Source organism: Kogia breviceps, chromosome 1, assembly GCF_026419965.1.
Source record: "Kogia breviceps isolate mKogBre1 chromosome 1, mKogBre1 haplotype 1, whole genome shotgun sequence".
NCBI classification, from domain to species: domain Eukaryota; kingdom Metazoa; phylum Chordata; class Mammalia; order Artiodactyla; family Physeteridae; genus Kogia; species Kogia breviceps.
Window position 1 is genome coordinate 177772832 of NC_081310.1, and position 16363 is coordinate 177789194.

Here is a 16363-nt window from a genome sequence, read left to right on the forward strand (position 1 = left end):
ACAGATTTCAGCCAACAGTTTCCTGGGATATGTGGGCTCAAGAGAAAAAACAGAGAGGATAAAGATACTCCATATTCTGTCCCATTCATTCTTTCAAGTTCAGCTCAAATATCGTATCTTCTATAAACTCTACCACAAGCAGAGTTAAATACCTACTTTATTTTACTGATTTGTTTACCTTTTGCCTCACCCTCTGTACCACAACCAGGACTTGAATAGTAAAGTCTATGTCATGTTCTTCTCGATATCTGAGCAGACAGCACACCATCTAGCATACTGTTGTCCAAAAGAATGCAAAGATGGACAGTTCTATAAATTTATGTCTGTACTGCTAACTATTTATGTCTGACTTTATGTCTATGGCTAATGAGCACTTCAGATGTGGTTAGTGATTGAGGAATTGGATGCCAAATTTTATTAACTTTTTAAAAAAAATAAATTTATTTATTTTGTCTGCCACTGTCATTGTCATTGGCAGGCAGATTCTTAACCACTGCGCCACCAGGGAAGCCCCCCAATTTTATTTACTTTTAATTACTTTACATTTAAATAGCCTATGTGACTAGTGCCTTGCCAGTTGGGACAGACCAGAAAAGCATATGGTTTAAGTTCTGAAAATGTCTGTTCAAATCTCTAGCTTTTGCCCTGGAAGAATCTTAGTCAAATGATAGGAGGTCTAATGTCTGGTATGGGTCATGCGAGTGGGTCAGTTCAAAGGGTGAAGCTTGAATAACTAAAACCAAGGCGAGGAGAGTGAAGAAGTAAATGTGAGTGAGTTATTTATCAACAGGCATAAAGTTTTAGTTAAGGATGATGAGTGAGTTCTGGAGATCTAATGTACAACATTGTATGTATAGTCAACAATACTATTATACACTTCAATATTTCTTTTTTTTTTTTTTAGTACGCGGGCCTCTCACTGTTGTGGCCTCTCCCGTTGCGGAGCACAGGCTCCGGACGCTCAGGCTCAGCGGCCATGGCTCACGGGCCCAGCCGCTCCGCGGCATGTGGGATCTTCCCGGACCGGGGCACGAACCCGTGTCCCCTGCATCGGCAGGCGGATTCTCAACCACTGCGCCACCAGGGAAGCCCCAATATTTCTTAAGAGGGTAGATCTCATGTTAAATGTTCTCACCACAATAAAATAAAATTAAACAAACAAACAAACAGAAAATCCCACCAAGGCAGGATTTGGGGACATAACTTGAACAGTCAGGAAAACTCCATTGTTTTTGGATGTCCTTATTTGTAGAGCTGAGTTTCAAGTGACTATGAGTTGCAGCTTAATCAAACCCTCATTATAATCAATTCCAATACACTGCAGATTCAAACATACTATAAGCCAAATCATACCTCCCACCTAACGCCCAAGTCAACAAATGTGTCACTCACCACCTGTCTCCCTTTCTGTCCGTATTGCCATCATGCTGGTTTAGGCTTCATTACATTTCACCTAAACAGTTATAATTCATTTACTGGTCTCCCTGCCTCTAATCCATCCAGCACACATAGTTGGATTAATCTTTCTTTCTTTATTTATTTTTTTTATTTTTATTTTTATTTTTATTTTTTATTTTTTTTTCTGTTTAAGAGAGGAAATTAAGTATTTTTGTGTGTGTGTGTGTGTTTCGCGGGCCTCTCGCTGCTGTGGCCTCTCCTGTTGCGGAGCACAGGCTCCGGACGCACAGGCTCAGCGGCCATGGCTCACGGGCCCAGCCGCTCAGCGACATGTGTGATCTTCCCAGACTGGGGCACGAACCCGTGTCCCCTGCATCGGCAGGCGGATTCTCAACCACTGCACCACCAGGAAAGCCCTTTCTTTATTTTTTTAAGTTTAATAAGTGGCAAGCACCAGTGCTAGTACAATGATATGAGTAAGTACATTAAAATGATAGGACATGGTAGATAGTCTACCAGTGGAAAGAGATATATAAATGGTTAATTACAGTGTGGCGATACATAAATGCTCTTTCTAAAGACTATACTATGCCGGCTAAACCTAACTGGACACTGCATTTAACCCCTTTCCATTTGCAGATTCACTTAGTAGATGACCTTGTTAATACTTTGGGGCCTGGGGGGATGAAATATAAGACAGCTAGATTTTGATGAAAAATGAAAGGTAGTTGACTAACTGTGTGCAGCTGGAGATAGCATGAAGATACTGAGCCTAACAGGGTGAGGCCAGAGAATGGGGTACCTGGAGAGAATAATCTGCTCAGGAGTCTCTTCCACTCAAAGGCTTTAAAAAACATTCGTAATCTTTGACTGCTATTCAAAGCTGTTCACAACCTGACCCCAACGTATCTTTCAAGCCCTACATTCTAGTACCTGACCATACCCTCTTCTTTCCTTAAACAAGACTCCTGAATTGCCATGTGCTTTCCTGCCTCATGCCTTTCCTCAAACTATTTCTTCTGCCTGGAATACTATTCTTTCCCCTGCTGCCTGACAAAATCTTATCCATTCTTCAAGACCTAGCTCAATTGCCACGTCTTCTCTGACCATCAGGGCCTAATATCAGCTCTTCCTCTTCAAGCTAATTCCTAGAATCCTTCCTTTAAAACACTCTTTTAACATTTATTACATGTTGCCTTAAAATTAAAGTTATTTGCATAATTATCTCATTACACTAGGCAGTAAGGGCCTTAGGCAGAAACCTTGCTATTGCCATTATACCTCAAATAGAATATGAGCCCAGGAAATATTTGTTGAATAATGAGTAAATGGATGCCCTAACTTAACGACTACTATACATCAGGCACTATGGGATATAAGATGTGGCCTCTGCCTCATGGGTTTTATATATTCTTTCAAAAGAAAGGGTACGATAATCTCAGATATTAGAGGAAAAACAAAGAAACATTTTAAAACAATAACAAGTAGCTGCTATACGCTAAGTTTCTACTATAGACAATTAGGCTCTTTATAAACAAGATTTTATTTATTTTTTATTTTTATTTATTTATTTATTTGCCGTTCACGGGCCTCTCACTGTTGTGGCCTCTCCCGTTGCGGAGCACAGGCTCCGGACGCGCAGGCTCAGCGGCCGTGGCTCACGGGCCCAGCCGCTTCGCGGCACGTGGGATCTTCCCGGACCGGGGCACGAACCCGCGTCCCCTGCACCGGCAGGCGGACTCTCAACCACTGCGCCACCAGGGAAGCCCAATAAACAAGATTTTATTTAAATCATACCATCACTTCTAAGATGTAGGTGTCATTACCTCCATTTTGAAGAAGTTGAGGTTCAAAGAGGCAAGCTAATCTGCTCAGGGTGGTATACTAGCTTGTGGCAGAACTAGGACTCTTTCTGATTCAAGTCTAACTCTAAAACCTGTCATCATTCCACTATGCCACGCTTCTTTCCTAGATGCAGTCTAGAAATAGTTTACAACAAAAGTTACTGTTCGGTCACTTAGTCATTAATAGAAGTAGTCCATACATAAAGACACATTCATCATAAAACCAGGGGGTCCTTTCCCTTCCCCTCCCTTGTTGTGAGAAAGAGAAGTAGCTCTTTTATCTTACTTGTTTTATATTTTATCCTTATAAGGGTGGCTTTGGGAAATTTCACTGCTTTTAATGAGTCTCTATGGACAGGATTCTTTGGAGCAGAAGCAATTTATTACAATGCAATCAGTAAATGCCAGACTTAAATAACATTTCTGAGCTCAGAGTTATAAAAGATTTCTAATGTAAATGGAAAGTGTTATATAAACACAGTCAAGTTATCACCAAGCATCAGGCTAAAACTAAGAAAATAAAGTAAAATGGAGATAACACCCACTTTGCAGGTTGTTATGAGAATAGATGCATTGATGTACACAAACCACCTGGCATAATGCCTGGCACATAGTATGTATTCAATAAATATCGTTTCCCTTCCTTTTAGGTAAATTTCCTTCATATCCAAAATGATTTTGCTCAGAACTATAAACCTAAGGGTTTCCAAACACTGTGCCGCCAAGATCCCACTCAAACAACATTTATTATTTTTTTCTTATTTTTAAAGAAATAATCAATAACATGATGGCCACTAAGAGCACCCAATTAGCATGAGATAAAGAATGTGATATTTTATCATCAGAAGCAGTGAAATAATGTCATGGTTAACCTGAGGATAAATGTATGATTTTTTTAGTTGGCTTTCTGAAATACTTGAAACAGTTCAAAAACCCCCAAGACTCCTTCAAGGGATATTAGCGACCTAGGAACCCCTGGTTAGAAACCACTGGCATATACAGGTATACCCTCGTTTTATTGAGCTTCACAGATATTGCGTTTTCTACAATTTGAAGGTCTGTGGCAACGCTGAGTTGAGCAAGTCGACTGGCACTATTTTTCCAACAGTATTTGCTCACTTTATGTCTCTGTATCAAATTTGGTAATTTTGCAATATTTCACACTTTTTCATTATTATTATTATTATATTTGTTATGGTGATCTCTGATCAGAGATCGTTGATGTTACTACTGTTATTGTTTCAGCATTTTTTAAGCAATAAAGTATTTTTTAATTAAGGTACATACACTGTTTTTTAGACATTATGCTATTGCACACTTAATAGACTACAATACAGTGTAAACATTACTTTTATATGTACTGGGAAACCAAAAAATTCATGTGATTCACTTTATGAAGATATTTGCTTTATTGTGATGGTCCAGAACCGAACCCACAGTATCTCCAAAGTATGCCTGGATTCAAGAAAGATTTTGAGACAGCAAATTCCCTGTATCACCAGACAGTATCCTTCAGAGAAAATTTTCCATTCATAAATGAAAGGTAAGAAGAGCCAGAGAAAGTAAGGTGTTGTGTTCAGAACACAGCATATCCCAAGATGCAGGAGTCTAAAACCCCATTGGAGTTATTCCTCCTACATGGTCTCTGCCTTTTTTCAGTCCCAGAGCTAGGAGAAAGGCAAATAACAAATATCTCATGATGAATGCTTGTTGGCTAACTGGTTAAAGGGGCAGAAGCAGAAAAAGAATAAGGGGAAGGAAATGAATCCACTGACAGTGCACTTCTATGCTAGGAGGTGCATGTTAGCATTTCATCTTAGAACTCTATGCAGTAATGTGTTGTCTACAACACTTTATACCTCTAAAAACCAAAGCTCACAAAGGTCACATAACTCATCAATATCACAGTCTACAAATAGTAGAGTTCCCAGGTAGGCCTGATTCACTACAGCATTCTGTGGTTTGAGAAGTAGAAGGATTTTAGCCTCTCCAAACATTTCACCTACTCAATGATAACGTTGTTGGGGTCAAGGTCCTTCCCAGTCCCTTGGTTGACAACCTTCATGGAAAGGGATACTTTTATCCTATCATTTTTCATCTGAAAAAAACAAAAGCAAAGTCAGCAAAAGCTCAAAGTACATCATTTAGACTGCTGGTCTAAAATTATCTAAGAATTGAAGTTTTTATCATGTAACAAACACTGAGTTCCTCTTATGGCCAAGGTCCTGTGCTAGGAACATTGTGGGTACTATTAAGCATAACAGGCAGATCCTAAGGCAAAAGCATTTTAGGAAATGGTTTTCTTATCATTCTTGACCCTCCTGGGGGAAAAGACAAAAATGGTTGCTCAGAAATCTGGGGCCTGTGGAAATAACCAGGCAGAAAATAAAAGCTGTTTCTTTTAGATAGTTCAGCATAATTATCTGTTCAGAGATCCATGAGCACAGAATAGGTTTCAGAACATTCCAGTGGACTAGATCTCCTTCTGGACTTCGTCTAAAAGCTTCTTAAACATGAAAACAATTAAGAGCATCTTTAAATGTGAAGACAGTTGTTAGCCACATTGGTCTTCTTTTGCTTCCTCCAGCATTTGAAGGCCCTCTTCACTTTGGGGTCCTTGTATCAGCTATTCTCTTTGCCTGGAATATTCTTTTCCTAACATTTCACATGACTAGTTCCTTTTCCTTTGGGTCTCAGCTCATATACCACCCCTGCAGAAAGCCCGTTCCTGACCACTTTACCTAAATCTACCTCCACATTGTTTGAACCTATTAGAGCACTTACTATAACTTGCAATTATTTTTAATTATTTTAGCTTGCTTACTTTTTATTTGTCTCCTCCGGTTATAATCTATATAAGTTCCATAACTACTGGAGTCATTTACATCTGATTCTTGTATCCCTCAGACCTAGTACATAATAAACACTTAAATACTGTTGAATAATATCTCTTTCAGGCCTGTCTCCCCTGCCATTCTCTGGTAAAAAAGCAGGTGTCAGTGTATGTGTACATCTCTCCTGTGGTTTGTCCACACCCACAGACCCTCAAGTGAGTTGCTGTTAACAGGATCCTCCAGTGCTTTCTCATTTGCCTCATATTGCATGGTGCCAGGTATGAGGGAAAAATAACTGTAAACTCTTATGCCCCTTTTTGCTTTGGTCCAAATTGAAGTGCATCTGGAAGATTTCTACTAAAAGATAGTCTCATAGATTAAGTTTTCTTCTCTCTTTTTGATTCTTTACTTTTTTGGTATTTTCTCCACACCCACCATGTGGGTGAACTTCAGGGAAGGAAGTTTTATAAACATGTACTTATTGCACCACACTTATTACATACAGTTCATACCATTCCTTCTGAGTTTGCATGACAGACAGCCCAAAGGTTTAAATTCAAGTCAGATTATAGTGGCAGGATTCAAAAATAAGATTATCAGCCACAGTTAACAATGCATACACACTCATGAAATATCATCACGAAATACCAAGAAAATCCCAGCTTTTCCTAATCCTTTCTAACGAGTTAAAGTTGCACAGAACTTTACCTCTCGTCCAATAAGCTTCACCCACACTTTGTCTCCAACATCTACTATCTCAGAGGGCTTATCCACGCGACAGGATGACATGTGAGTTCGATGGACCAGACCTGAGCACAAGAAGAAGAAATAAAATAAGGCACAGGGCATGTCTAGTATTCATACTCTAAATAACACAATAAGGAGAAGAGTTGGAGATTCACTGAAAAAGCTTTCGTTAATTTAAAACTGCAAATAAAAACAATTTGAGGACTTCCCTGGTGGTGCAGTGGTTAAGAATCTGCCTGCCACTGCAGGGATTGAACACGGTTTCGATCCCCAGTCCGGGAAGATCCCACATGCCATGGAGCAACTAAGCCCGCGTGTCACAACTACTGAAGCCCGCGCGCCTAGAGCCCAGGCTCCACAACAAGAGTAGCCCCTGCTCGCCACAACTAGAGAAAGCCCACGTGCAGCAACGAAGACCCAGCACAGCCAAAAATAAATAAATAAATAAATTTATTTATTAAAAAAAACAAAAAAAAAATTAAGATCACTTTTTATACCTAATCAACTAACAAATATTCTTTAAAATAGTGTTTAATGTTAGTAGAGATGTAATACAACAAATACATTTATATAATACTGGTAAAAATACAAGTTGGTAAAATTCTCTGAAAACAAAGGGCATAGAGATGTTTATACCTTTGATGCAAGAATATCACCACTGGAATTTTTCCAAAAGAAAAACTCAATAGAGGCAAAAATCTATGGCATATAAAAATACTTGCAGTATTATTACCTACCAAGGTTAAAAATAAAAATTATGAAACAATTTAAATAACGAATAATTGGAAAACAGCTTGGTAAATTATGATAAATCTTTCAAAAAAGAGTCAACGGGGACTTCCCTGGTGGCGCAGTGGTTAAGAATTCGCCTGCCAATGCAGGGGACATGGGTTTGAGCCCTAGTCCGGGAAGCTCCCACATGCCGCAGAGCAACTAAGCCCGTGCGCCACAACTACTGAGCCTGTGCTCTAGAGCCCATGAGCCACAACTACTGAAGCCCACGTGCCTAGAGCCTGTGCTCCGCAACAAGAGAAGCCACTGCAATGAGAAGCCCATGCACCACAATGAAGAGTAGCCCCTGCTCGCCCCAACTAGAGAAAGCCTGCATGCAGTAACGAAGACCCAATGCAGCCGAAGAAAAAAAGAAAGGAGTAAGCAGTCATTTAAATTGCAGTTACAGAAAATAATTATGATAAGCGAAAAAAGTAAATATAAACAAGGTGACATTTTTAATCTATTAAATTAGCAAAATATTTAGAAGATAATATCCAATGTTGATACGAGTATAGTAAAATAAGAAATATTTCTGAGGTTAATACAAATCTTTAGAAAACATTTAGCAATGGCTATCAAGAGTGATAAAAATATTTAATAAAATTAAATCCTTTTCCTTGTCTGTCCAAGGTCCTTTTCTGGGAGAACTACTTTCCTTACATTCTAAAATAATCTGGTCGGTCCTTGTAATTTGGTTGGAGCTGATCTGACCCCCAGCTGTGGGCACATGACACAGGCGTAGTCAATCAAGTTACTTCATTCCCCGGGCCACAACAATTGATTGGTTCAGGGACAGAGACAAGATGCTAGCTAAATTAAATCAACTTTCTCAAGCCTTTTGTTAGGATTATAAACTACAAAAAGTTACCAATGCTCATCTTTACCACCAGGAGGCAAGAGTAAGCCAGAGGGAAGCAAAAGAAGAACCTGCATAAACAAGCGACCAAAGCTCTGAAGGCATAAACTGAGCACCTGATCCAGCCCTAGTGGAAGCTAAATTTACTCCCCAGCTAAATTAGCCAAAATGTTTCTCCTGTATTTTTGTCCCTTGCGACCAAGAGTTCTAATAATTAACTTGACCCATAATCACTTCTGAGACTAAGAAAATAATCTTATACATAGAAAAGTCTATATGCACCTAGAAAAGTGATCTATATCAAAATATTCAATGTATTTTTAAGACAGAAAAATTAGAAACAACCTAATATCTAGCAATAGGGTAATGGTTAAGTGAACTATGGTACAGCCACTTGGCCCATTAAAAACAATGTTCAAAAGATTATGTAAAAATACATCAATAATTCATTCTTTTGCAAATATTTATTGAGTGCCTACTATGTGCCAAGCATTGTAGGTAACTAGTATTTTCTCATTTAAATAATAAAAATGCTTAACACATACTCTAAAAATTAGAAAGAAATAATCTAAACTGCTATGGATCACAGGTTAATGATTTATTTTCAGATGTTTTAATAATAGGGAAAACTATATTCGGAGGGAAATGAATATAATAAACAATTATTTTGAATGAAAATAAACCAGGAATCTAAAGAAAAAACTTGACAAGTCAAAGATTTATGTCCAAAAACCCTGCCCTACCTGAAGTTTCCTGAGAGAATTACTAACCTTTATTCTCAGTCTCTCTCTCACACACATGCATAAGCAAAGTTGTCAGCACATGCCTGTAACTCAAAATATCTACCCTCTGTGTTTGGAGCTCCTGTGGGAAGCCACTGCTTTCTCTGATCATGGTTATTGGGTCTTTCAGAGCTACTTCAGCTGATTCTGGAGGTTGATAGCCTATCGTTCAATACCCCAGGAACCAAAATATTCTACATATGTTATATAACTCATGTTTAAAATTTTAGACCATCACATAATCTCTAAACTGGATAAAATTCATGGAGCTGGGCTTTTTTCTTTTTCATGATCATGTAACGAGCAGAGTAACCTAAATGGAAAATCTGGAGAGGAAATTCAGATGCCCTAAAGGAATGGGAAACATTTCATTTTGACATTTTTCTGCTGTAACTGTCCTCTAATTCTAAAATTCACTTCTTTCCTGAACTGCTAATGGAAGTTGGGAAAGAAATTACTGTTGAACCTAATACAGTTGAGAGAACTTCTTTTTTTTTTTCCCTCAAACAGGTCTATTTATTGGAGTACCACAAAGAAAGAATGAGTTAACCATTTGTCCTTCTCCCATGTGATCCCAAAGCAGGATATTTTCTGGCTCAGTCATCTCTCTTAGTTAAATATGGCACTTTTGTAAAGCATTAATAATGAAAAACTACAAACAACTTAAAATGATTATGTGGTACATGTGAATGATAGAATAATGCATTTAAATGTTTACAAAAAGTATTTTAAAAGACAAAGAAATGTTTAACATTCATTAAGTGTAAAAGCTGCAAAATGTATATATAGAATATAATCTTAATCTCAATATGTTAATTTTTATGCACATATGTGACTATAAAGAAATACACTGGGCTTCCCTGGTGGCGCAGTGGTTGAGAATCTGCCTGCCAATGCAGGGGACACGGGTTCGGGCCCCGGTGTGGGAAGATCCCACGTGCCGCGGAGCAACTAGGTCCGTGAGCCACAACTACTCAGCCTGCACGTCTGCAGCCTGTGCTCCACAAGAGAGGCGCGACGGTGAGAGGCCTGAGCACCGCAATGAAGAGTGGCCCCCGCTCGCCACAACTAGAGAAAGCCCTCGCACAGAAACGAAGACCAAACACAGCCAAAAATAAATAAATAAATAATATTTTTTTTAAAAAAAGGAAAGAAATACACTGAAATGTTAACAGTGTCTATCTCTGTGTAGTAGTAATATCACACATCATTTGCTTTGGTAGTTTTTTCCCTTATTTTTCTATAAGCATGCAATAGTTTTAACCACAAAAATTTTAACCATAAAAACCTATATATATATATAAGCAAAATGTAAAAATGATATGTACACTATGATTGAAATTATGTAAAATTATGTCTCATACGCACACAGATGAAAAGGGAACATAAAAATTGTTATGCTGGGGTATAGGATTTTTATAGTTGAAACATTAATGGCTTATCTCCTTAGTTTACTGGGTGAATTAAACAAGAGAAATGGTCTAGCCCACAGTCTTGAATGCAAATGTCAGGTAGGCAGTTGGATATGTAAGTCTGTAGCTCAGAGGAGGGGTGTAAACTGAAGATACAAATGTAGGAGCCTTCAGCATGCAGATCCTTACATGCCAAAATACATTAATCAGACTGTCAATTTAGTGATTGGTTTGGTGATAGACACAATTCACCAATTTATTAATTTACAACAGAGGATAAACTTTTCTTATACTTGGAATGTTCCAAGTCCTTATCTAGGTAAATTACCCACTGACCCCAGTATCAAATACCTAAAAATTAAATTAGTAATCAAAAATTGCTTCAACACGGAATCAGAACAAAAGGGAGACAAACGTTTTGAGAGATGTTTCCAGTCCATGAAGGTTTAACGGACCCCCTCATAAAAGAATCCATCTCTCTAGTTCCTACCATCAGATTCATTTTTTCCTTATTAAGGCAAAATAAACATTGCCAACTTCAGGCTCTCAGGCTTTCTTTTACTATGTTCCACAGATTGATATCTGCTCATATAATCTCTCCCTAGTAGAACAATACAATCAATTAGACTTCAGCCTACTAAACTGCAATTTCATTCCAATCCCTTTTTTCCTAGAATTAAACCCAGATTATCTTGTTGAAGTCTTGAATGCTCCCAACTCTTCAGTCACAGATTTATAGGCAATTACCTGGTATATTTCTGTCTATGGCTAATCCTACACTCTGTGTAGGATTCATCATTAGTTTCATTCTCAGAAGACAGCCTGAATTCTTGGGAGGTACTTCATTGTTACCCACATACACCACCACCAACAGCTGGATTAAATGCATATGGTAGAAGGCACCAAATAAAACATGAGGCTCGGGCTTCCCTGGTGGTGCAGTGGTTGAGAGTCCGCCTGCCGATGCAGGGCACACGGGTTCGTGCCCCAGTCCGGGAAGATCTCACATGCCGCGGAGCGGCTGGGCCCGTGAGCCAAGGCCGCTGAGCCTGCGCATCCGGAGCCTGTGCTCCGCAACAGGAGAGGCCACAACAGTGGGAGGCCCACGTAACGTAAAAATACAAAAAAAACATGAGGCTCCCTCCTTGGTACTGGGTATCTCACTGGATACAGAACATCCACACGTTCATTTAAACCTTATATCAGCCCTGTGACATAGGTTCACATGAGGAAATAGTCTAGAAGTTAAGTAAATTGTCCAAGGTCACAAAGCTGATAAAGAACTGCAATTCAAATATGAGTCCGTCAGGTCTTCTACAACACAGTAGATATTTCTCCATTTTTTTCTTTATTATCGATCTGTTATCTTTTCAATTAAAAAGAGAAAGAACTCATCTACAACAGTAGAAACACATCTAATTCTGTTCTAACAAATGCTACAGAACAGAAACCAACAAAAATGCTTTGCTCATCATGTCACATGGAAGTGGGGAGTGTGTGTCTGGATCTCTGACATTAAGCCATAAACGCCCAAAGGGCATATCAAATCCATCATAATTCAGTAAACCTAACATAACACTTAAACAGAATGAGTCCCATCTGAGTGTATACTGGTAAATGAAAGAAAAAAAAAATTCTGACAACTTGGAAAGAGCTAGCATCTAAATCGCCATATGAGAAAAACAGACTTAGCCTATTATAGTTCCCTTAAAAATATTCTCCCAACTGTGTTAGGTTCACCATTAATTTCACAAATTCCATTGACAATAAAGGAAAGAGGTTAAAACTTACAAACTATTAGGGGACAGCTGTAGCCCAAAAATGTCAAAATAAAAGGTCTCCTTTATCTTTGGGGCATCTGAATTCCCTCTCTAGACTTGTCAAATAAGTTATCGCCAATCAGTAGTATATGACAATAATGTATGCACATAAATTAAAGTGCTTTATCTTGTTGAGATTATGGATTCATTCAAACATTTACTAAATATCCACTATTATTATAAGCAAAAATGGATCCAAGGATGAGTAAGACATGATCCTGCTGGTCAAAAAACTAAAGTATACACATCATCCCATTTCACAGATAAGGAAACTAAGGCTCAAGGACTAAGCAACCTGCTGTAGTCAAGCTAGTAAATGGGGGAGCTGGGACTAGGATTCATGTATTCACTTAATAAAATTCAATGAACACCCACTATATCTCAGGCACTGTAGTAGGCCCTGACTCATCCCAACAGCCTAACTATTCCACAGTTCAGTGGATTAACGGCAACTTCACTTATTTTATTATACTACATTGTAATTTGTTTACATCTCTAGACTGTGAACAATCTGAGAGCAGCAGGGACTATGTTTTCTTTTCTTTTTTTTTTTTTTTTTTTTTTTTGCGGTACGCGGGCCTCTCACTGCTGTGGCCTCTCCCGTTGTGGAGCACAGGCTCCGGACGCACAGGCCCAGCGGCCATGGCTCACAGGCCCAGCCGCTCCGTGGCATGTGAGATCCTCCCGGACCTTGGCACAAACTCATGTCCCCTGCATCGGCAGGCGGATTCTCAACCACTGCGCCACCAGGGAAGCCCAGGGACTATGTTTTCTTATCTCTGTGTTCCTACATAACACACTGACCAGAAAATAGAACTCAATAATTATTTGTTAAACCTGAATTCTTTGCTAAAAATATTTGTGCTACTACCACAAGCAAGGCACTTTAAAAGTGTTTAGGGCTTCCCTGGTGGCGCAGTGGTTGAGAGTCTGCCTGCCGATGCAGGGGACACGGGTTCGTGCCCCGGTCTGGGAAGATCCCACATGCCGCGGAGCGGCTGGGCCTGTGAGCCATGGCCGCTGAGCCTGCGCGTCCGGAGCCTGTGCTCCGCAACGGGAGAGGCCACGACAGTGAGAGGCCCGCGTACCACCAAAAAAAAAAAAAAAAAAAAAGTGTTTAACACTGAACAATCTCTACTCTCAAAATTTCATATTTAGTGCTGGTGGGCAGAGGATAGCAGAGAAAAAAAGAACTTCATAAATATATAGGGCTGCATTTTCCACTATGATAGTCACTAGCTATAGATGTTTTACACTGAAGTTTAAATTAATCGAAATAAACAAAATTCAAAAGTTGGTGGGCTACTGTATCAGACAGCACAGATGTGGTATAATACAAAAATATATTCGGTCTTTGTCCCTGGTCCCTGCGCAGAACTCTTAAAACTCTTGGAATTTCCCCAGTGATAGGGGTGTCTTTGTAATTCATAGTAAGCCCCTTGTCATTATACTAGAGTTTATGCTAATGAGGTGACTTAGTTGTGGGGCCCCTTGATAGTTTCTGGATGGAGCTGTCACTAGAAAGACCAAGTGATTAAAGGATTGGAACTTTCAGCTCCACTGACCTCTGGGGGGAGGGGCTTGAGATGGAGCTCTATAAAAACTCCTGAACAATGAGAGTCAGAGAGCTTCTGGGTCGGTGAACACCTCAGCTTGCTGGAGGGTGGTATGCCACAGGATATGAAGCTCTGTGTACCCCTCCTCCCGTTTGGCTGTTCCTGTTTGTATCCTTTACAATAAACCAGCAAACAAAAAGAAAGTGTTTTCCTGAGCTCTGTGAGCCATTTTAGCAAATTATCAAATTTGTGGAGGGGGTCAGTGGAACTCCTGATTCATAGTGGGTCAGCTAGAAATAAGGGTGGCTCAGGACTTGCGACTAGCATCTCAAGTGGGGGCATTCTTGTGGGAATGAGCCCCGTTAACTTATGGGACCTGATACTAACTCTCAGTAGTGTCAAAATTGAATTGAATTGTTAGACACCCCGTTGGTGCGTGGAAAACTGGAGAACTGGTTGGTGTTAGAAAACACATCAAAACAAATATAGAACATTTCCATCACTGTAGAAAGTTCTATTGGACAACACCATGAGAGGGGAAGGAAAATCTAGTTTAGACCTCAATACTAGGAAGGGGTCTTTAACTCAGTAGTGATTAAAAAATTCTGAAAATAGAAATCTGAGAAAAATGACTCAAATTAGAGTCTACCTTCCTGAATGAGAGATGTTAAAATCTAGAGACCAGTTATTTCATAACTCAGTCCTTTCGGGGTGGGACTTAATAATCTTCCTCCATTCAAGGGTGGAGAAGCTAAAATATACTGTAACTGCTCCAGTTACCCAATGAACCTACAGAAGTGCCCAGGATTAGAACTCACAGAGTTTCCACCTAATTATTTGGCTCCCTGAGCTCCCCTTCCAAGGCTTGTCTCAGCACAGCTGTCAGACTGACAGATTGACTTGTAAACTGGCAGTCACAGTCAGAGGCATCACCTGACAGGCTATGGACACAAGTGAGTTGAAGACTAACTGCTGGAAGATGGCAGGCCTTTAATTGCCACACAGTCCCCAAAGCGTCACATAAATACTCAAGTAAGGATGGGACTTTCAGGTGCTGGCAGCTATGGCAAGTACACTGACGAGAAAAGCTGTCCTCGGATCAAAAGAGGTGCATACCCTATAGCGATGAGGATGAGTTACACCTCATTACATCCCAGTGAACGTAAAACGAGAAACTTTATTACAGATTGCTTATTGCGAGCTTGGAAACTACTGGTGAGCCATTTCTAATTCGCCAAGATGCAATTTGCAGCAGAGTACATAGTCTCCAAGGCTAGAGGTATGGCTTTATTAGCAAAATCAGCTGTTGGACTTCTGTAAAAGAAAAATTTTGTTTTAAAGAATTGCAAATAGTGAAAGTCCCTTTTCCATGTACATTTCTCCCTTAGCAGACCAAGCTCCCCAGAGGTGACCACTGTTAATTTGTTGCCTATTCTTCCAGACTTTCTTCTAAATATACACAATAATGTTTAAAATACTAGGCATATGTAAACGTGCTTTAAAAGGGGGAAGGGTCATGCTGTACAAATTCTTGTGCAACATGCGTTTTCATTTTGTTAGCTTAGACACCTTTCCATTTCAGTCAATTGAGACTTACTCTGTTTTACTGATGCACTTTTCCCCCTCACTTCAACATCTCTGAAACTGGAATGCTTCTTACAACAAATGGTGTCTTACAACTGCTATCAGTCAGGTATCAGTGTGGTGGAATTGTATAAAAACTTTCCATTGACCCTTATGGTAAAAGGAAGACAGTACCGGCACCAAAGTATCTTAGAAATACAGTTATCATTCTTTTTATCATCTGCATAGTTCATTGCATAGATGTACATAATTTATCTAATTCCATACTGAAAACTACATTCCCTAAAGAACTGCTGGATCAAAAGAGTAAGCACAGGGCTTCCCTGGTGGCGCAGTGGTTGAGAATCTGCCTGCTAATGCAGGGGACACGGGTTCGAGCCCTGGTCTGGGAAGATCCCACATGCTGCAGAGCAACTAGTCCCGTGAGCCACAACTACTGAGCCTGCGTGTCTGGAGCCTGTGCTCCCCAACAAGAGAGGCCGCGATAGTGAGAGGCCCATGCACTGCGATGAAGAGTGGCCTCCGCTTGCCACAACTAGAGAAAGCCCTCGCACAGAAATGAAGACCCAACACAGTCAAAAATAAATAAATAAAATTTTTTTTAAAAAGTAAGCACATTAAAAACATTAACAGGAGGGGCTTCCCTGGTGGCGCAGTGGTTGAGAGTCCGCCTGCTGATTCAGGGGACACGGGTTCGTGTCCCGGTCCGGGAAGATCCCACATGCCGCCGAGTGGCTGGGCGTGAGCCAAGGCCGC

At 39.9% G+C, this 16363-nt stretch overlaps 2 protein-coding genes across 5 annotated transcripts in view; both read right to left on the reverse strand.

Annotated features, from left to right (window-relative positions):
- The window catches only part of TINAGL1 (tubulointerstitial nephritis antigen like 1), a 496849-nt gene that overhangs the window by 140094 nt on the left and 340392 nt on the right, over nt 1–16363 (reverse strand). The window lies entirely within an intron of this gene.
- ZCCHC17 (zinc finger CCHC-type containing 17) overlaps nt 1–16363 on the reverse strand; it is a 60077-nt gene that overhangs the window by 23872 nt on the left and 19842 nt on the right. For all 3 annotated transcript variants that reach the window (XM_059037492.2, XM_067012736.1, XM_067012734.1), the window contains 2 exons: nt 6785–6885; nt 5249–5340 (listed from right to left, as the gene is read on the reverse strand). In XM_059037492.2, the coding sequence (XP_058893475.1) occupies nt 5249–5340; nt 6785–6885 (193 nt within the window). The remainder of the gene's footprint in view (nt 1–5248; nt 5341–6784; nt 6886–16363) is intronic.